General features: G+C 56.3%; 1 protein-coding gene across 1 annotated transcript in view; it reads left to right on the plus strand.

The window, feature by feature from the left end:
* The window catches only part of RAP1GAP2 (RAP1 GTPase activating protein 2), a 79133-nt gene extending 59622 nt beyond the window's left edge, over positions 1-19511 (plus strand). The window contains exons 5-25 of the mRNA XM_059829460.1: positions 1631-1666; positions 2812-2856; positions 3458-3490; positions 3830-4039; positions 4602-4705; positions 5257-5335; positions 5881-5934; positions 7251-7334; positions 8669-8769; positions 9430-9559; positions 9804-9959; positions 10667-10738; positions 11147-11233; positions 11435-11569; positions 15641-15778; positions 16168-16286; positions 16606-16719; positions 17242-17359; positions 17773-17899; positions 19192-19268; positions 19496-19511. Of these exons, the coding sequence (XP_059685443.1) occupies positions 1631-1666; positions 2812-2856; positions 3458-3490; positions 3830-4039; positions 4602-4705; positions 5257-5335; positions 5881-5934; positions 7251-7334; positions 8669-8769; positions 9430-9559; positions 9804-9959; positions 10667-10738; positions 11147-11233; positions 11435-11569; positions 15641-15778; positions 16168-16286; positions 16606-16719; positions 17242-17359; positions 17773-17899; positions 19192-19268; positions 19496-19504 (2028 nt within the window). The 3' untranslated portion in view covers positions 19505-19511. The remainder of the gene's footprint in view (positions 1-1630; positions 1667-2811; positions 2857-3457; positions 3491-3829; positions 4040-4601; positions 4706-5256; positions 5336-5880; positions 5935-7250; positions 7335-8668; positions 8770-9429; positions 9560-9803; positions 9960-10666; positions 10739-11146; positions 11234-11434; positions 11570-15640; positions 15779-16167; positions 16287-16605; positions 16720-17241; positions 17360-17772; positions 17900-19191; positions 19269-19495) is intronic.
* The last annotated feature ends 593 nt before the right edge of the window (positions 19512-20104 follow it).

Here is a 20104-nt window from a genome sequence, read left to right on the forward strand (position 1 = left end):
GAGGGAAGGCGCGGCTGAGCAGGACAAATGTGGCTTTAGCACCTCTCCTGGAGAGGTGGCAATGGGCTCTTCCCAGTCTGGATTTGTTGTCCCTGAGCCCCCCATGCTAAGTGTCAAAAGGCGCAGGAGCCACGTGCCCCATGTGCCCCATGAGCGCTGCAGTGGCTTGGGATGCTCACAGGGCTGCAAAGCATGGCTGGCGAGGGGGGCAGCAGCCCGTGAGCCGGGCAGTGTCGTGCTGGGCGAGCAGGACGAGCTCCCTGGCTGCAGGGTCGGGCTGCTCTCCAGAGGAGCCACGCAGGATTTTTCAGTCGGAGCCTGGGGCTCGCTAATCTCTTTAGTTCATTTGGCAAGTAGGCCATTAACCCTGCACGGGGCAGCCCTGCCCGGCCGGCAGCGACATTGCCGGCGTTTCCGCAGCTGGTGAAACACAGAGCCCAGGGCTCGCACCTTGCAAGGTAAGGGACGTGGGGAGGGCTGCTGTAGGTGTCTCATTTGCAAAAGTATTTATTTGCTTCTTTGGATTGATCAGTCTGGGCCTGTTTCATTTCAAAAGGAAGGGGTTTTGCTCCTGGTTTGTGTGCACAGACCTCCTCCTGCCAGGGGCCCTGGAAAGCAGCAGGAGGACAACGGGGTCCAGGGCACACACACCCCCATCCCTCTGCCCACGGCAGGACCGGCTCTGCCCCGCGTCCCTGCGCCCTCAGCAAGCCCCGTGCCTTCGACCCTGGCCGGGTGCCCTGTGGCACTTGGCAGCCGTCTGTGTTTTCTCCCCACCTGATCTCCGAGATCCAGCGCTCGCTGTGCAGAAGCGAGCAGCACATCGTGGAGCAGTGGAGGAGCATGGCCGCAGCGGGTGCTCTCCTTCCCTTCCCTCCAGCCGGGCTGTCCCGTGCCCCGCCGGGCAGGATTGCACCAGTGGGTCCGCTCTCCCTTTGGCATCTCTAGCCTGTGTCACCGCTGCAGAGAGCTGGGAAACACGGACCTTAGAGACCTGAGAAAGCACCCAGGGGACAAAAGAACCCAAAGAGATTGTACAGCCGATGGTGCCAACACTGCTGTGATTATAAAAAGAAATTACTAAAGAACCATTATCAAACCGTACACAGAGCGGGATGGGAAATTGTCCGGGCGTGAGTATTACTGGTGATGGTGAACTGCAGCGGCGAAGCCCCAGCTCTGCCAGGCTGGACGGGAGCTGCTGTGGTTGGCAGCCGCCTGCTCGTGAGCGGGGAGCGGGACAAGCGCCGCAGTGTCAGTCAGCCCGTCTTCTCGCGCTTTTTTGGAAATGAAATGCAGAGCAGGAGGAGTTAGGGAGGTGGGGAGCTGCTGCCACTCACTGCTCCGTGCGGTGCCCACAGCCGCGGTGGGGGCTCTTGGTGTGGGATGGCTGCTGGCCCTGGGAGCCCAGGGTGGCTGCGGGGCTCTGTCCCTGCCCGGCGGCGGGGTGTCTTGGAGGCACACGCCATCAGTTATGGATAGAATCTCTTCTTCCTGGTCCTGTTGAGAGCCAGAGCCAGTGTGCCCGGTACGGGTTGGGGCGTCTGGTTTCCCTACCTTGATGTGGCTTGGCTGGCTCACCTCGTATCATCTTTAACTGAACAGGAGATTCCCTTCTTTTCTTTTTCAGTCTGCAGAATTCTTCGAAATGCTGGAAAAAATGCAGGTGAGCAGCAGCATGCGTTCTAGTACCGCGGGACGTTCCCCACCCAGCAGAGGCTGCAAGGACAGAGATCCCACAGCACCTCGTACATTTAACGTGCTGGGAGGCCTTGTACGATCAGGGCAGGTTTTGAATTGCTGCTGAAGTCCCCAGCACTGTGTGAGCCTGCTGAGAGGGGGCACAGCAGGTGCTTCCCAGCTCAAACCGTGCAGAAGAGCGCTGCACAGAAATGCCCCAGCATGCGGCGGGAGAGTGGTGCTTTCGGCAGCATCTTCCTCCAAGGTTATTCTGTATCACCCCGCGCAGTTTTGCAAAAGGAGGTTTAGGGGCACATGCCCTGAGACGCGGTCCCGTTGCTCCCTGGTAAAATCAGCACGCTGCTGCCTGTCTTTGCAAATGGCAGACTCTGGTACAGAGCATGGCTGTGTCTAGCACTGTCTCAGTACCCCTCGGCTTAGGGCAAGGCATTCTCTTGTCCCACATTAAAGCACATCAGGATCTGCCCGAGGAGGAGGGTCAGGGGACCAGGGTGTCCCCTGGCATGTGCCCTGTCCCCCCAGGAGGTGTGCGGGCAGGTGGCACTCGCCACCGATGCCGGGATGTGCGGTGCTCCCCCAGCGCGGTGCTCCCCCAGCACGGTGCTCCCCCGGCGCGGCACGGGCAAGCATGAGCAGGGTTTGCCATGTCCGAACTCCTGCCTGGGCCAGACACTGTGAGATAGCCGGGGACATCGCCCTGCCACATGTCAGGGCTGTGGTCCCAGCTCTGCAGGAAGGCGGCACAGGGATTTCCTTTAGGAGCCTATCCTGGAGAAATTAAGATGAAGCTCAAGCGGGATATAGGGCATTTTGTGTTTAGTGCTGTGCCGGCACAGAAATAATAGTCCCTGCCTCACATTTAGACATTTTCAGTGCAGTGTCGCTGTATCCCAGGTCTTATCCTACCACATCCCCGTCACCCATTTTCGCTGTGTTACGACAGGGTCTGTCCTGGCATGCTGGCAGCTCTTCTCGGCTCATCCCAGGCAGATCCCCCTCCTTTCATGCCACTCATGTCAGAGTGATTTCTGTGTAGCAAAATACTGTTGTGGTTTTGTCTGTGTTGAAAACACCTTTAATTATTCAATCTATTCATTTTGTCCCAAACAGGCACCAAAACTTGAAGAACAGAGGACTGGAAGCCAAAAACATAAGGTTGGTTGAATTTCTTTTCTTGCGTGGATCTCTTCAAGTGTGTGTCCCCCCCCCTTATCTCAGGGCTTTAATGTGTATTGTCAAAGACAGTCACTCAAAGGACTAAAAAGGATTTAAATGTTCTCTAAAAAGAAGGCACTGATTGAATTGCAAAGATGAGAGAGTGGTGCCTGTAAATCCCTAATCCAGCTTTATGTCCAAACCTGTGTATTTCAGTGGCAAGCTGTGTAAAATGGTTGGGTTCTGCCGTAGAGCTGAGAAGCTTACACCCATAACGGAGACCCCTTTGGAAAAGGACTTACCCTGCTGCAGTGCTTTCCTGCAGACCCGGAGCGGGGAGGGGTCCCCGCGCCGTGTCCCCGGGCAGCGCGGTGGCACCGCTCCTGGGCCTTGTGCCCATCGCCACACATGGCGGCCTCACCCGACTTGAGCATCCATCTCCGTTACCGCCTGGTGCTCAGTGCAGGGCATGAGGACGGGAGGGACCAGTGCAGTGGGTGGCTGGAAGCGCTCCCCGGGTTGGATGTGCAAGGCTGTGGTCTTAAGGGATAGCTGGTGGGGAACAGATGGTCATACGCGGTGTTTTGATTCCGTTTTCCAGGAAGACTACATCCCATACCCCAGCATTGATGAGGTGGGTGCCCTGAACCACCCTGAACGCCTTCCAGCAAATGCCTTTCTGAAAGTGCCGATAATGGGAGTTGGTGGAGATCCTGTTTCCGAGAGGAGCTGCACAAAGCACGTTCCCCCTCCCCACCTTTGTGGCTGCTGCTTTTCCTTGGTAGCATATGCCCTCTTTTAGGAGAGAGAGAAGAGGTTTCAGAGAGGGGCTAGATTTGCCCCCTGCCATGCCAGGGCTGGGGGATGCTGTGGGAGGGGGCAGCTGGGGGGCAGGACACGGGGTGACATGTCCCTGCACCCCACATCCACACCCCGGTCCTGCCTGACCCCTCACGGGCACGCGTCTCTGCAGATCCTAGAGAAGGGCAGCCCATACCCGCTGATCATCCTGCCTCAGTTTGGGGGATACTGGATCGAAGACCCGGAAAACCTCGGCACACCCACCTCGTCCGACAGCAGCATCGGCGAGGAGGAGGAGGAGAACCTCAGCCCCAGCACCTACGGCTACAAGCTGGAGTGCAAAGGAGAGGCCAGAGCCTACAGGAAGCATTTCCTGGGGAAGGTGGGTGCCCCTGCCGCAGGGGACGAGCAGTCGGCTGAAACTTGCACACCCCCAAGAAAAAAAAAGGAATGCTAAAATTGTGAGCAAAACGGGCAAATTTTGCAACTTGCCTCTTTGCAAGGAGAGGAGGGGACTGGTGGGTGACCAACCGTGGCAGTGATGGCCATGCACAGCGCCTTCGTCCCCGGCCTCCGCGGCTGGCAGGGCCCCCCCAGGGCGCTGGGTGGGCACGCTGGCTCTGAGCCTGCCCCCTCTGCAGCAACCTGGGGCTCGGCTGGACTTGGGGGGCCCAGCGCGGCAGCCGCCTGCCTGCCGTCTTGCTCACAGTCTTGTAATCCTCTTTCTCCCTCTGAACAAAGCTGAGAGCAGAATGCTAAAGTCCACGGGCAGAGGGATTAAAGCCCTGGTCCCTGTGAGGAGGGGGTGTAAGTGTGTGTCCCCGAGGGGCGGGAGGGTGTGGGGATGGCAGGTGAGTCCTCTGCTCCCGGCCGGGGTGCGGGGCAGTGTCCTTGCTATCGCAAGCTGTCTCCCCCACTGCTAACGCACTGTTTTCTATTTTTAGGATCATTTAAATTTTTATTGTACAGCCAGCAGCCTCGGAAATCTGATCCTTTCTATTAAGTGTGAGGAGGCAGATGGCACAGAATATTTAAGGATTATACTCAGGTATGGAAAAAAAAGCTTTGTTTAACAAAATATTTTCTCTTTGGGAGTCCCTTATTTTGTTTCTGCTGTAAATCCTAGAGCCGGGCTGGCAGCACGCAGGCTGTCGCACATGGAGGGGCTCAGGGTGGGATGGGAAGCTGGGGTGTCATCCTTTTACTGTTTCTGCACTGGGACTGCCTGACCCCCCCATAATGAACACGAGACTTTGGTCTGTTGCTAAACCCGCTGAAACTGAGCGTAAACCTCTCTGTGACACAGGATAATACCAGTCACGTCTATCGCCACCCCTCTGTAAGCTGACAAGACCCAGCGCTTCTGAACTGTTGTGTCATTTCCCTCCAAACTATGAATATTTTAAGAGCTGCAGAGATGAGAAGAAAATTTGAGCCTTTGCTTACTAACCAGGCCCAACAAATTCTGCAGAACATTTCCCAACAGCTGGCGGAGCATCACTGTGTGCACGCCACAGGGCTGGTGAGCGGGGGGCTGCAGCCAGCATCTCTTTGCCTTAGACACTCCCTGATGTCTGCTCATTTCTTTTTCTTTGCTAGGTCGAAAGTGAAGACATTGCATGAAAGGATCCCCCTGGCAGGATTTAGCAAGCTCCCCAGTATCCCCCAGATTGCAAAGGTAAAATGTCAGGCTGGGCTGGGATACCCGCAGCAAAGCCCACGCCACTGCGCCTGGCGCCTTGGGCAGCATTGGGTGGCGTTGGGCAGCATTGGGCGGTGTTGGGCAGTGTTGGGTGACGTTGGATGGCGTTGGGCAGTACTGGGCAGTATTGGGCAGCGTTGGGCGGCATCAGGTGGCGTTGGGCAGCAGTGCATGGGCTCTCGGGTCCAGGGGCACTTGGCAGGTCGTGGTATGCACTGGGCCCACTGTTGGCTTCCCGCTGATCCCGAGCATGCCACTAGTTGATATCTATGGGAAGTGGCAGCATCTTTGACCCATGGAGAGACCTGGGACTTGTCTTGCTGCATCCTCAGTCAGGTACCAGCCAGGCCATGGGGCATCCCAATGGGAGGATGTGAACAGGGGAGCTCCTGCAATCGGAGGCTGGATTTGACTCCTTTATGAGACATTCACAGCCTTGTCATGGAGTTTCGGCAGGACAGGGGTGTCTGCTTCGTGTGCCTGGGGACCCAGCACTGACTGCTCTTTCCCCTTGCCCACAGGCCTTCTGCGACGACGCCTCTGGGCTGAAGTTCAACCCGGTTCTGTACCCCAAGGTGAGGTAACTTACCCCAAGTCAGTCGCGTATTCGGCAGAGAAGGTCAAATAGGGTTAACTCTCCCCTCTTCTCCAAGATCCAATGGCTACTTTGATACAGAGCATGGATGTTTGTACTGCATCTTTCTAGCTCTCTACCTTTGTACTGGGCTGCAAAGGGGAGTGAGCAGTGCAGCGGTGGTGGGCCGTGCGTGCGTCTGGGCAGCAGGTCAGCTAACGGCCATCTGATGGCACGCGCATGCCCCCGTCTTGTTCTGTCAGCTGGCCACCAAGGATTGATGGCACTTTGGTATTAATCTGCCCTTGTATCATGGGGAAGGAGGGAAAGGTGACTGTCTGCGGGGTGTAAAACCAACCTGGATCTCGGTTTGATGCCTTAAGGTTTTCTTGAAACCCGGTGAGACAGGTTGAGCCTGTGCTTGAGAAGCTCTGCAGGAAGAGATGCAGAGGCGGATGGGTCACTGCCAGGGATGGAGTCCTTTATCCGGGTGGCAGTCCGCGCTGGTGACGTCCCAGGGCTGACTCGTTGCCCCCTCCGGCCTCGCTTCTCCTTGTGTGTGCTCTTGTGGTGCCATAGAGACCCCCTCCTGGGAAATTACAAAGCAGATCCATCATTTCCAAGTACCTTTTATGTGGAAGACCTTTTCTGTGGCAGGCACAGCAGTAAGCTATAAGGCAGTTTCACCACCCTTTGAAGTAGCCAAGGTCAAACCTATTTTGTTCATCCTTTGTCATTATTGGGGTTGCAGTCAAACCCTTATCTGGAAGTTTGAGAACAGCCGATGTCCGGCTGGGGAAGAAAAGCGTCTCTGACTTTGTACCCCCAGAGTGGGGCTGGGACCGCAGAGCCGGGGCGCTGCGGGAACTGCCATTGTCTGCTCTGAAAGGGCCTCAAACTTCCCCCAGAAAACCTGCGAGAGGTCGGGGCTCCCCGCACATCCCCGCCACACCTGGTTGCCAGGACTGCAGCTGGTGCCCACCCAAAGCCCACGGGCGTCCAGGTGGACTGTCGGTGGCAGAGGCTGCAGAGATGCTGATAACTGAAACTGGGGCCACTGTTGAAAATTTTTGGCCTAATTATGTGGAAATTTGGCTTCTGCCCTGGTTCCACTCCTTTGGGCACCACTTGGCCATTGCTGTACCCCGCTGCAGCTCCTCCTGCTGCGAGGAGCTGTACTGCGTCCAGCGGGCGATGGTGAGTGCGCCGAGTGGAGCTGTGAGCCCGGCCAGCAGCACGTGACGAGCAGGGTTTGCTCTTCTGGATGTCGCGTTTTGCACTACCAAATGAAATAATCTGTGTTTTGTTTTATTGCAGGCATCCCAGATGATAGTGTCTTACGATGAACATGAGGTCAACAACACGTTCAAGTTTGGTGTGATCTATCAGAAGTTCAGGCAGGTGAGTAATCCCCGTGCCGTTCTTGTGGAGCACATCGCCGCTTGCCAGAGCTCTGCGTTTCACGAGCGCGGGACCCCTGAAGCTGAAATAGGGCCCTGCAGTTAATTCTGTCACGTGCAACACGTCATGTTACTGGGTGTCCTCACTAATAATGCATTTCTTATTGCTTGGATGTTTCCCTGACTCATTAAAAAATGATGTGACTGAAAAAATTCAGCATGGAAATCAGCCCACAAGCTGCAGTAGGGAGAAGTGGATGTGAAAATGGATTTTAGCAGGCATGGTATTTTAATCAGATACATGTTTAGACAGTGAAGCAGTTACATTTGTCTTGGAGGACTGTGGGCTATGAAGACATGCGTTTGCTGAAAATACTGTCATTAGCCGAGGGACTCCGGATGGCGAATGCGGAGGCAGCTGAGTCTTATAACTCACCAAAGATTATTCTGACAGGCACTCTAATTATCTTTACATATTGCATTTTATTTTGGATTGAGTAACTCATGCAAGACCATAATTAAGGTCTCATTGTTTTGAAATACAGCACATAGGGGATGATTAAGACCGGGATTTTCCAATGGAGGATTCATTTGTGTTTTGGTATTTCCTGCACGTTATCCTAAGGTCCCTTGCTGTTGGTCAGAAGTCTCTCTCAGCAGCTTTACCTTTGGGTGCCTTGGTGGCTGAGCGGGCTGTGAGCGGCCCACAGCCGGTGCCGGTGGCCGAGCGTGGTGGTGCCAGCTGGGGAGCGGAGGCGGGGAGCAGCCTGCGGCTGTGCGCGGTGTCCCGGGGATGCGGTGCTGGTTGCGGCCCCGGGGGGTCGCACGCAGGGAAGGAGGTGGCAGGAGACGGGCGGGCAGGGAGAGGTGGCCTGAGCAGAAGTGGCTGTCAGAGCTGGGGTGGGATGGGTTCCCTTCTCTGTTGCTGTGGCAGCTCTTGCTGATAGCAAGGTTTGATTTCAAGAAGATGTTCAGAGCAGGGTGACATGCAGAAGGTGCGTTTCGAAGGAACCTTTCACGTTAGTGGTGTCCGTGGTTGCTGTGTCTGTACCACCCATAGAGTGACAGAGGAGCAGTGCTGGGGGGTCCCCGAGGGTTCAGGGCTGTCCCAGTGTGTGATGGCTGCTGGGGACAGTGGCTTTGGTCACGCTCGGCCCAGGCAGCGCAGGTGCGTCTGTGGCTCCGTCAGACCGATGCCGCGGTGGCAGAGCCACGGCCACACCCTCCTTCTTCCCCATGGAGCCAGTGTTGGCGGGCGCTGTGCAGCCCGGGCAGGCTGGCTGCTGGAAACAGGCAGGGCTGGGTTTCTCAAAAGATGCGCCCTGTGTTTTGTAGACCCAAGAGGAGGAGTTGTTCGGCAATAATGAAGAGAGCCCTGCCTTCAAGAACTTCTTAAGTTTTCTGGGAGACACCATAACACTCCAGGACTTCAAAGGGTAAGTTAAATAGAAAGAGTGATTTTACAAATACATTTAACGAGAGACCATGTCATATGTAAAAATATCTACTGTGTGAGAACAGAAGTCATCTCACTCATGAGCGGGATGTACAGAGCCGAAGCAAATATAGCTTTGGCTTGTTTTTCAAAGCTGGGGGAGTTTTCTGAAAAAAAAACAGGAGCTGCCAAGAGAGAAAAACTTCCTTTCCTGCAGTTTTGAGGTTGTGAGAAAATCTGGCTATATTCAGCTGTAGATGAAAGGAACTTCATATGGAAACGCGCCCTGTCCAGTGTCACAGGCTCAGCCACGGCGCGGGCAGAGACCCCCGCAGCTGCTGAGGGCCGTGGGCTGGTAGGCGCGGGCAGCCCGCCGTGGCAGCACTTGGCACCACCGGTCCCATGGCTGGTGCCCACGGCTGCGGTCAGCCCCGGCGGACCGGCGTGGCTCTGCCTCACACCCTGAATTTCAGATGGGTGACAGCGATGCTTGGTTACAATACGTGACGCATGGTTTGTTCTTTCCCGTTTGCTCACTACTAGATAAAGATAAATGAGCTGTTTTTTCCTATCATCCTGTCCCCTGGCAGCCACCGGCAGTCTCTGCTAAGCTTTTAATGAATATTTCTTCATTTCTCCCCGCCTTTCCCTTCATCTCTAGTTTTCGAGGAGGTCTGGATGTCAGCCACGGGCAAACGGGAGCAGAGTCTGTGTACACGGTGTTCAGGGACAGGGAGATAATGTTTCACGTCTCTACAAAGCTGCCTTTTACTGAAGGAGACACACAACAAGTAAGAGAGATGAGCTTTCTTGCACAGAAGTGTCTGAGCCGGGATGCGCTGGCGCTGCCCTGCCCAGCGCCGCCAGCTGCTGAGCCCCAGCGCCGCGGCATCCTCGGCTGGCAGGCGGTGGCGCGGGCAGCAGCCGCCTGGGCTCCCCGGCATGCGGCAGCCTGTGCATCCAGAGCCGATGTTTGCTCCCGAGGGAGCAGAGCCGCCTGGCTTTACCGGCCAAATGTTTTCCCTTTCCACTTAGCTCCAGAGGAAGAGGCACATTGGCAATGACATTGTGGCAATTATCTTCCAAGAAGAGAACACGCCGTTTGTCCCAGACATGATCGCCTCCAACTTCTTGCACGCCTACATTGTTGTGCAGGTGGAAAACCCCGAGGCAGATAACACGGCATACAAGGTGAGGGGAGTCTCGACTTGCACGTGCTGATTTTTGCTTCGGCATCTCAGGTTGAGGTCTGGAGGCAGCTGCCCAGTGGCTGCCCTGCCTGTGTGCTCAGTGATACAACCAGTATTATACCTAAGTGGAATAGGTATGTGTATATTAAACAGACATACACACACACATATTTGTGTATGCACTATTACGTAGTGTGGGTGTATACATATGTGTATGAAATATGTGCATGTATAATAGCATGCTCATTTACTAAAGATTTTTGATGCTACTCGGTATTTGAATAAGCCTCAGAACAGCCCATACTCGCCTAACACATCGCCCAAGTGTAGGTAGCATAAACCCTGTTCTCCCTCTGTTTTCTATGAAGAGATCCAGTAAGACATAATTTTTCAAACCAAAAGCACATTGCTTAGAGCCACAAATGAAAACAGAATTCACAGGAATAAATGTAAAAAGCTGTGCATGGTTAACCCTCTCGTGAAAGTGGGAGTGATGACTGATGAGGGCTGGGGAGGAGCGGTCTCTGGCAGGGCAAGGGCTCTGGGATGCCCCTTGGCTCTCAGGTGCTGGGACACCTTGGCTGGGCTGGGCTGGGCTGGGGAGAGCATCAGCTGCCCCACGCCAGCCACCCTCCAGGAAAGGGACATCTCTGCGCTGGGGGCTGCTCTGCTGCACCCATGGGAATAACGTTTCTCTTGGCTCCGCAGGTGTCCATCACGGCCCGGGAAGATGTCCCCTCCTTCGGCCCACCCCTGCCGAGCCCACCAGTATTCCAGAAAGTAAGAGATGAGACGGGAATCATGTTCCAAGCCATAAAAACCCGTATGTGTATGTCCGAGATGTTTCCAAGCACAGCTGCTTAGGGAAAACATGACTTCTGGAATTTATATGCATGTATTTTGATTTCTAGTGAGGCCCATGGGGTCTGTGGTAGGGCGGGAGGCCGTGCACCATCGCACAGCGTAACCTGTGCAAGGCGGCAGCTGCAGCTCTGCTGCCGGGTCACCTGTGTCAGTGCGGAGGTGACGGCCAGTGCAGGAAGGCACCCCGAGCCCATCTGGGGTTTTCTACCGATGATCCCACATCTGTGAGCTGTGAGCTTAGGTTTTGGGGGTTAGTACAGCTCCAGGACCAGAGATACGCAGAGTCTTTGGCTGGTGTTTTCCACCTTACCGTTCTCCCCCCAGAGCCCCGAGTTCCGGGAGTTCCTGCTCACCAAGCTCATCAATGCCGAGAACGCCTGCTGCAAGTCTGACAAGTTTGCGAAGCTGGAGGTAACGCTGCCCGCCTGTCCCTGCCAGTGCCGCGGCAGGTGCAAGGAGGCCCTCGGCATTCCTCCTCAAATCCGCGTTTCCCTGGCTGAGCTGGGTCAGCGCTTGCAGGGACAAATGATCAAAGCGTGCACATGTCCCAGCACACTCGATGGCCATGGGGTCCCTCCGGGCCCCCGACTGAGCCTGTTCTCACTCCCCCAGGACCGGACGCGGGCTGCCTTGTTGGACAACCTTCATGACGAGCTCCACGGGCACACGCAGACCATGCTGGGGCTGGGGCCCGAGGAGGACAAGCTGGAGAATGGGGGCCATGGGGGCTTTCTGGAGTCTTTCAAGGTAAACCCCTGTCCCTTGCCAACAGCAAAGTTAAAATGCACCCGGGGCTGGCAAAGCACATTTTAGTGGAATGCGTGGATGAACAGTATTGGGGGACAAGAGGTGTCCCCTGAGAGCAGAGTGGCAGTAGGTAGAAGCTCCCCACCACCAGCACCTGCTCAGCCAGCGGACACCCAAGCTGGTCCCAGTGGGAGCAGGCACAGGCTGACACAGTTGTGGTGTTGGCGAGTGCCACCATCGGGGCGACCTCTCCAGAGCCCCGGAGCACCTCCTCTCACACCACCATGCTCTGGCATTTGCCGCGTCTCTGGAGGGGTCTCGGTCCAGGGCCAGAACCCCGGCATGGGCTGTGCTTGCAGTCAGGCTCCGCTGCTGCAGGGCAAGTCCTGCTCGTGTCCCAGGGCTGCTGGTGGCCCCGCTGTGCCACCCTGGCTGCGGGACAGGGCGGGGAGGGGGGCAGGACGCCTCGGGGCGGCTGCTGTGGCAAGCCGGTGGGAGTTGGTTGTCATTGTGTTAAATGGGAGACACAATGAGAGGTGCTGGCTGTGGAGAGGGGAAATGGTGCTGGCGGTGTGCTGGGGGGATTGGGGGTGTAAGGGGAGAGAAGGGAGAGTGGGTTGGGAGAAACGGAGGGAGGAGAAGAAGAAAGGAGATAAAACGATGTGGGTGAAACTGAGGCGCTGTTGGAGGTAGGGACAAGACCAGCTGGGCAGTGGGGCACATCCCTCGAAACTGAGGGGCAGCACTTGAGTCTCGGGGGATGAGCCGTTGCCAGAAGTCTCTGGTGAGGCTCCCCTGTGACAGCGATGGGGAGGCAGCTGGGAAGGGCTGGCATGTGTAAATCCGGGCTGCACCCATGGGTGGGTGTTCAACGGAGCCCCTGAGCCAGGGCGCCGTGTCCCTGCCCTGGGTGGCACCTGAGGCCGTGCTTTGGCCCATGCAGCTTCCCCATACCTCTCCCCATCCTGCTCCTGGCGTGTTGGCTCTGCTGGGCAAAGGCAGTTTTAGCCGCATCTGCAGCGGGGACGGGTGCTGGTGCAGGGTGGCCGTCACCGTCCTGGACGAGGGGAGCTGCCCCGGCTGCGGCTGTATGCAGACAACTCCTGCAGTTACCTTATAGGCACAGTTTTCTTTATGGTATAGAGAAACAGGCACTGGTGGATGAGTCACCTCATCCTGCACCCCACGGCTGCAGAGGGGTGAGCAGCTCCCTGGCCCCCACTGTGGGGGTAGGTGGAGGCTCAGGTGTGTCCTGTTTAGACAGAAATTGAGATGCTGTGCAGTCATACATCACAGTTTTCGCTTCAGGGTCTGAGACAATGGTATTAAATAACCATTTTTTTGCATGCTTTTTGTGTACGAGAAAGTGGACTTTGCTCTTTTGGCGTTGCAGGGTGTGCTGGCCCGGGCGGTGAGTTCCGTGGTCTGGGCTGGGCTGCGTTTGCCCGGCCACCTCGGGACCGCGCTGCTGGGCTGCATCCTAGCTTATGTCCTCCACTGCGCGCTGTCAGAGTGAACGGGGGAGAGGAGAGACGGTAAATAAGAAGGCTGGGAGGGGGTGAGACATGATCCCCACAGTTTGTTTTTGCCTGGTGCATCACACCCGTGACCCAGCCTGCAGCCCCTTCCTCCCCGGCCATGCGACATGGGGACCGGCCGCTCAGAGGAAAGCAGAGCTCGTTTCTGCTGGGCTCTGAGCAAGCGAGAGGTGTCCCTTCACCTCCCTCCCGTGGGGAGAGGAGCCACTGGCCAGCCCCTCCTGGGAGAGGGTGTCCGGGTGCCCTGCAGAGCTCCATGGCCTCAGCAGCCCCAGGCGGGAACCTTCCTGCCTGCACGGCACGAGGACCTGCCGGAGCTGCTGGCAGCAAAGTAAGCAACTGGTTACTTCTATTTGCAAATGCTGTCAAATTTTGTATGAATTGCTGACCCTAATAAATCAGGTCTGATGGACTCTTGCTTGGTGTTTGTTCCTGGATGGGCAGGAGGGGACAGCGCGGGGCTCTCGGGGCAGCCGTGGTCCTCGGCACGGGCTGGGGCTCGGTGAGAGCTCAGGGCTGCGGCTCCCGCTTACCCAGTGCAGGTCTGCCCACAGCTCAGGAACCCCTGGAGCCAGCAGCAAACCGGTGCCTGTGCACCATCGATACGGTGCCAGGCACCTCTGGAAGTCTGGCCCTTGATGGCTTCTTTCCTCCAAAATCTGTTTACCTTGAGCTGGGGTTCACGGGGCTGGAGGAGAGGTAGCCATGGCACGGCAGATAGCACAGCAGCAATTCTGAGGGAATAGCTGCGAAGAGAAACTTTGCTGTAATTGGCACACTGGCATCACAGTCCAGTTTGGGCTCCCATTACTATGGTGACTACAGTAATTAAAATAAGGGCTTAGATTTTTTTTTTTTAACTTGTGCATTTCACTGCTGCTTTTCATAGCGTGTGCCAGACTTTCAAAAGATCTTGTGGTCGTATTTGTAAGTGCTTGGGATAACAACTAAGAGAAGACTTTAAAAATAGCTCAGGTCCCGTTTAAGCACCCAGACAAGTGTTCAGATCTGCAGAAGGTCGCTGCCTCCGGTATGCACAGCTCTGCTTGCAACAGTTTGAGTCAAAACAGATTACAGCAGTCCTCTTCCCCCACTTGTGCCACCAACGTTCGCAGAGCCCGGCTGTTGGCCCTTTGCTGGGGGATGTGGAGAGCTCTGCGGGGGCTGCGAGTCCCGTTCGTGTCCAGACCTGGTGCGGCACGTCTCCGGGATCTGCCACGGAGGCGGGTTAGACCCGGCATCTCTGTTCCGTACCCGGGCAAGGCACGCCTGGCCATGGGCATCCCTCGGCGTGCAGAGCTCCGATGGTGCTCCAGCTCTCCGGGGCAGCCAGAGGCAACAAGGGCACGAGGCCTTGCGCTGAGCATCTTGCTCCTATAAAAACCAGCCTGTGCCAAAACGAACAGGGATGTTTCAGGGCAGCTGGGACCAGGCTGTGGTTTGCTGAGTGAGCGAGGTGCCTAAGGCTGTGCAGGAAACGCAGCCCTCAGCCTGGGCTGTGAGGAGGCCACGGGCACTTCGGCCGAGGGGTTGGATCGCAGGAGGAGTTTGGCGCAGCAGTGGTCGTGGTTGTTGATTTGCTGCATCCAGCAGCAGGGATGCAGCAGGAGAAGCCATGCCGGGCTGCAGTGCTGGCACAGAGCATGGCAAGCCTGAGCACGGGTGGGCTCTCGGCTGGAAGCTGTGCCCAGACTCAGCAACGCAGCCCAGGCAAGGGTGGTCCGGAGGAAAGCGTGCCCGGAGCTCAGGAGAGCAGGGCTGACATGAAAAGGGTGAGGGAGGGGGGCTGCTTGGTCTGGAGAAATGAAGACCGAAGGCAGCAGGGAGGGTCTGTGACTGTGCTGTGACTGCCACAGGGATGATGCTGTGCAGCTCATCCGTGGGTCCGTTACAGAGATGGATGGGCCAAACCAGCAGCAGAAGAGGTTCAGGCTAAACGTATTTTTAAAGCATAAGTGTGCTGAAGAACAGAAGTACTTTTGTGAAGAAGCTGTGAAGCCTCCAGCACTGGGGATGTTTCGGGGCAGGTTGGAGAGGTCTGTCAGTGTGCAGGAGAGGTGCAGGCAGGGCAGGAGTGGGACCCGTCCTCTCCGAGTCCAGGGAGAATCGCAGGGGTCTGCATCCAAACACTGGCTTATGACTCGGCTGTGGTCCCCATTCCTGCTGCGGCTGTTGGGAGGTTGGCCAGGTTCCGGGCAGGAGGCAGGGCACTGGGGCTCATGTCTGCCGCTCCCGGTCCCACAGCTGCAGTCCTCAGCCCTCTCACCTGCTGTTGTGGGGGCAGTGGGGGGAAAACCGGACCGTGGCATGGCTGTGTGGCTCCCCGAGAGGCGGCTCGTCCTCGGGCTGTGTGGAGCAATGGCTGCTGCTGTTACTTGGGGGATTGTTGGTGTGCACTGGCTCTCGGGGTGGGGGCGACCAGGCAGGTCATGCTCCGGTGTGCCTGGGGAGGGACCTGGGGCTGGGGAGGGGTGGGGTTGGTGGCCTCGCAGGGTGGTGATGATGCGCTGTCCCCTGTCCCCTCTGCCCGCAGAGAGCCATCCGGGTGCGCAGCCACTCCATGGAGACGATGGTGGGCAGCCAGAAGAAGCAGCACGGCGGCGGCATCCCGGGCAGCCTCAGTGGGGGCATCGCGCACAACAGCGGCGAGGTGACCAAGACCACCTTCTCGGTGAGCACAGCCGCATGTCCCTCCATTCCACTGTCCCTCTGTCCATCCCTCTCTCCCCAGCCTGGCAGGGCGCTGCACTGCACTGGCATGGTCCAGTAGTCCCCTGAGCAGGCAGTGAGTGTAAGGGGCAAGAAAAAGATTTGAGCTGAGCATTATGTTGTGAGTGCTGTGTTCAAGTTGGGTTTGTTCTGTGGAAGAACCGAAGATTAGCTTCCTGGGTTTTCAGCCCATAAGTACAAAGGAGATATAAAAGAAATTCTGGCATTACATGTTTTCTAGATGCACAGGTTCAGACTTGCAGGGCAGCATAATTCCTCGTAGGATGTTTAGTCTTAGGAGCTTCTAGGAAGGAGCTTTGCTCTCCAGCCTGGACTGTTCTGTGCTTTCAGCCCCCTGTAGCAGCAGTGGCTGCCAAGAACCAGTCCAGGAGTCCCATCAAGCGCCGTTCGGGGCTGTTCCCTCGCCTGCACACAGGGTCTGAGAGCCAGGCGGAGAGCAGGACAAGGTGGTAAGTTGGACACCGCCCTGGTCACTAAGGTTAAAAGCCCCTATTGCATGTTAAACGTTAGAGAAGCTGCCGGTGGGTGCTGGAGACCTTGCCTGGGCGCAGCCTCCCCTTTCCACACAAGCCAGCAATGAGAGCTGTTTTTGCTGTGTTTGAGGGAATGGTGCCTTGGATCCCTTCCCTCTGTTTTAAATCAAAGCGGTGGTATCCAGAGAGCATCTGTTACTCTTACAGTTTTGCATTTGGTGTTAGGGAGTCTAATTTGACCATCCTTTTTAAGTCTCTTGTATAACTTGTGCAACCTGTCTCTTTGTGCCCTCAGTGACAGTGTTTCTGGAGCCCAGAAGACACCAGATTTGGGACATTCTTCTCAAGAGATGAAATCTGAAACCTCGTCCAACCCCAGCTCTCCTGAAATATGCCCCAACAAAGACAGGTGAGCTGGGAGGAGCCCCGTCCTCCTCTGACCGGAGCTCAAGTCACCCTGTAGCTGACAGACCATCAGGGACTTTGTCAAACAAAACTGTCTCCAGGTTTTACTATAAATAAGTTTGATATTAAGGGAGGAAAAAAAAGATTCTGGTGATTCATGAGCACAGCTCCTTTATGGTTTGAAAATAGCTGTCTTTAAAAAGAAGAAGAGCAAAGAGCAGTATATGACAGAAGTTGCCCAAACCCTCATGGCACGGGAGCTGGGAAGGCTCGTGGTGCCCCTCCTGCCCTGCCGCCGGGCAGTCAGCCTGACCCAGGGGTTTCTGCTGGTGGCACCCACCAGCTACTTGATCCCATGCTCTTGGAAGTGGTTATTTACAGAAACACCCCGCTAGGTTTGTCCCTGCGGCAGCTGCTTTGCTCCGGGAGCGCGCGGGAGGGTCTGCCCCTGCTGTCGTAGCCTGAAGGACACAGCTTTCCGAGTGACAACCGCGTGCTCTCCGTTTTGTTTCGCCTCTCTTCCTAGGCCGTTTATTAAGCTGAAAGAGAATGGGAGGTCAAACATCTCCCGTTCCTCCTCGAGCACCAGCAGCTTCAGCAGCACGGCGGGGGAGAGCGAGACCCTGGAGGAGTACGACAGCGTGGTAGGCACCAAGCCCGCCCTGCAGCGTGCTTGGGCTCAGGACCCCACAGCTCCGCATGCCCCTCGGCTTCCTGCTGCCTGCGGACCCGCGGGTGGTCTCTGTGCGGGGGGGAGGTGTCCTGTGGCCCCCCCAGGTGCCTCCTCCCTGCTGACATCGAGGGGCTTAATCCCATCCCTGGGTGCGGGGCGGAGGAGGGTTGGGGTGGCCGGTGGGACACCCCAGTGAGCCTTGGGGTGCACTGGGCAGCGCTCGGCACACCGGGGCCAGGAGTTTGCTCCATCAGGTTGAGCTCTCCCACCAGTGGGCACACCGTGGGGCTCTGATGAGCAGGGGTGTAACGAGGCATCAGCAACGTGTGGGGAGAAAACCTGGCTGGACAAGAGAAAGCCGTGTCCCGGTCTCTCCCTATGCAGGGAAGCCAGCCATCTACGGCCTCGCCGTTCAAGCAGGACGTGTTTGTCTACAGTGCCTCGCCCGGCAGCGAGAGCCCGAGTGTGGGGGCCGCGGCCACCCCCGTGATCATGAGCAGGAGCCCCACAGGTGGGTTGCAGGGGTGTGGGAGGGCTGGGGGGGCACCAGCTCTGCCTTCACTCCTGAAGCCCCCTGGGTCCTGCAGTGGTGGGTCGGGATGGGGTCTGCGGCTCTGGGATGGAGAAGCCACCTCCCCAGCCTCGCCCAGGCTGCAGGCGGCTGCCGAAGGTGATGGGGCGAAGCAGCGGTCGTGCTCGCCCTGGCAGGACAGGCATCCTGCGGGTTGCGGGGCAAGCCCTCACTCCTCCCGAAACCCCGATCCCAATGGGGCTGTTCTGGAGAGGCGGCCTCATGTGCTTTATTTCTGTATTTCCATGGGGAGTTTGTTTCCCTTCTAAATTAGAGCACAGAGGTGGCGTTTGCTGTGGCTTTGTTTCCTCCCTTCTCCCCTGACAGGCATGTGCAGTAGTTGTGGAAACTCGCTGTCTCCAAGGACCGAACCGTGACTCACAAATTATTTAATAAACAAGCAGCTTCCCTTGGTCTTGGCTCCATTACCCCTGCTGCTAACTCACTCTGCCACCGACTCCATCCGTTTCAGTCAGACGATTTGCAAAATGAGGTGCAATTCAGCAGGGTAAAATTGGCAGAAATGGCCCTTTGCTGGTGCATCCTGCGGTGGTGGCACTGGTGACGGCACGGTGGTGCTGGGGCTGGGGGATGTCTGCAGCGCTCACCCCTCGCCTGCAGATCACCGTTTCTTTCATTTCCTCCTGCAGCAGCACGCCTGCCGGAAGGCACCACGATCCAAATGAAAACGCGTATTATGAACTTAGGAGCTGTTTGCGAAACAGCCGGCAAGGCACAAATCCACCCTGAACAGCTCCATAATTGGGAGCCATGCGGGGGAAAAGCTGGGCTGCAGAGCGCAGGCTGGCTGGCTTTTTGTATCTCAGCACCCCACAGGTCCTCCTCCTTATTTCATTAGCGATGTTCTGAACTATTAAACCAGCCCCTTTTAATGTTTAAAGTGTTTATTTTGTATTTTTCCTGCCAAGAACATGGAAATCCACCCATACATTATACAGATCAGTCATTTCTGGTAGCCTTTTCAGTGGCATTTCCAGTAGAAACACTGTGAAATGTAATTAAGCCTCAATTTGTTCCATCAAAAACATTTAATGTACAGATTTTGCCAAACATTCAGCTAAGATAGACTAAATATTGGTAGCACTCATGACAGTCTATTGAAGTGCCTGGCTGTCAGGCTGGTCGAGCGGCAGTCAGCACTACAGCTTCAGCAAATATTTTTGTTCACAGATTATTATTTTTCTTCTTTGCTTTTCCCCTCCCTCCAGCAGATGTAAAGAACAGAAACTCTCCAAGGTCAAACCTGAAGTTTCGCTTCGACAAGCTCAGCCACGGCAGCTCCAGCACGGTAGGTGCCAGCGGCTCTTGCCAGGCGAGGTGCTGTGTGGCCGCATCCTGCCCTGCCTGGTCGCAGGCACATGGCGCTGGTGGCACGGGGGGTCTGGGGCTTGCGGGGGCTGTGGAGCAGGAGGCAAAGCCCGCAGGGGCAGGCAGTAAGGGAGGGGAAGGGACAGGGATTTAATGACTTCTTGCCACTTTATTTGCAACCCAACCCATGTTCTGGTTTTCATTTAGAGCCACTAGCAGGAAGGAGGAGTCATGAACTTGTGAAAGGTGAGTATGGTGCTGCGCAAAATGACTTGTCTCATCTGTGGTCAAGTGTGTATAGCTAACATTGGCTAATTGCACTGTTTGTTATTAAATATGTGATCAATAATATGTCTTAAAGCATCCTAAAGGCTTCTGCAAGATGAGGGCAGCACTGAGTGAGAAAACTGTAGAGGTTAGTGACAGACAGGTCTGTGCCCGTCCGTGCTGCTGTGGAGCTTTACGTGTTCCTTTTGGAGTACGTTTAGGTGCTCCTGCAGCGCTTCTGCCACCTGCTCTCGGGGACGGCGTGCCACAGCCCAGCAGGTTTCCTTTTTTCCCAGTTAACCTTTGTGAAGTGCTTGTGTCCATCTCTGCAGTGAGGCTGAAGTTTGCTGTGCTTTGCTCCCTGCACGGGGGGTGGAAAAGCAGAGCAGGTGTCCCCACTCCTTCCAAAAACCAGATGGAAACAGCCAATTTACAAGGTGGATTTTAAGGGCAGAGGTGAAGGGAGTGCAGCATGATCTCAGTGGCTGGGGGACTTTCCGTCCAGCTTTTGCCTGTGCATGGGGCCACCCGTGAGTGGGTGCTTTCATG

This window comes from Gavia stellata, chromosome 25, assembly GCF_030936135.1.
Source record: "Gavia stellata isolate bGavSte3 chromosome 25, bGavSte3.hap2, whole genome shotgun sequence".
Classification (NCBI taxonomy): Eukaryota; Metazoa; Chordata; class Aves; order Gaviiformes; family Gaviidae; genus Gavia; species Gavia stellata.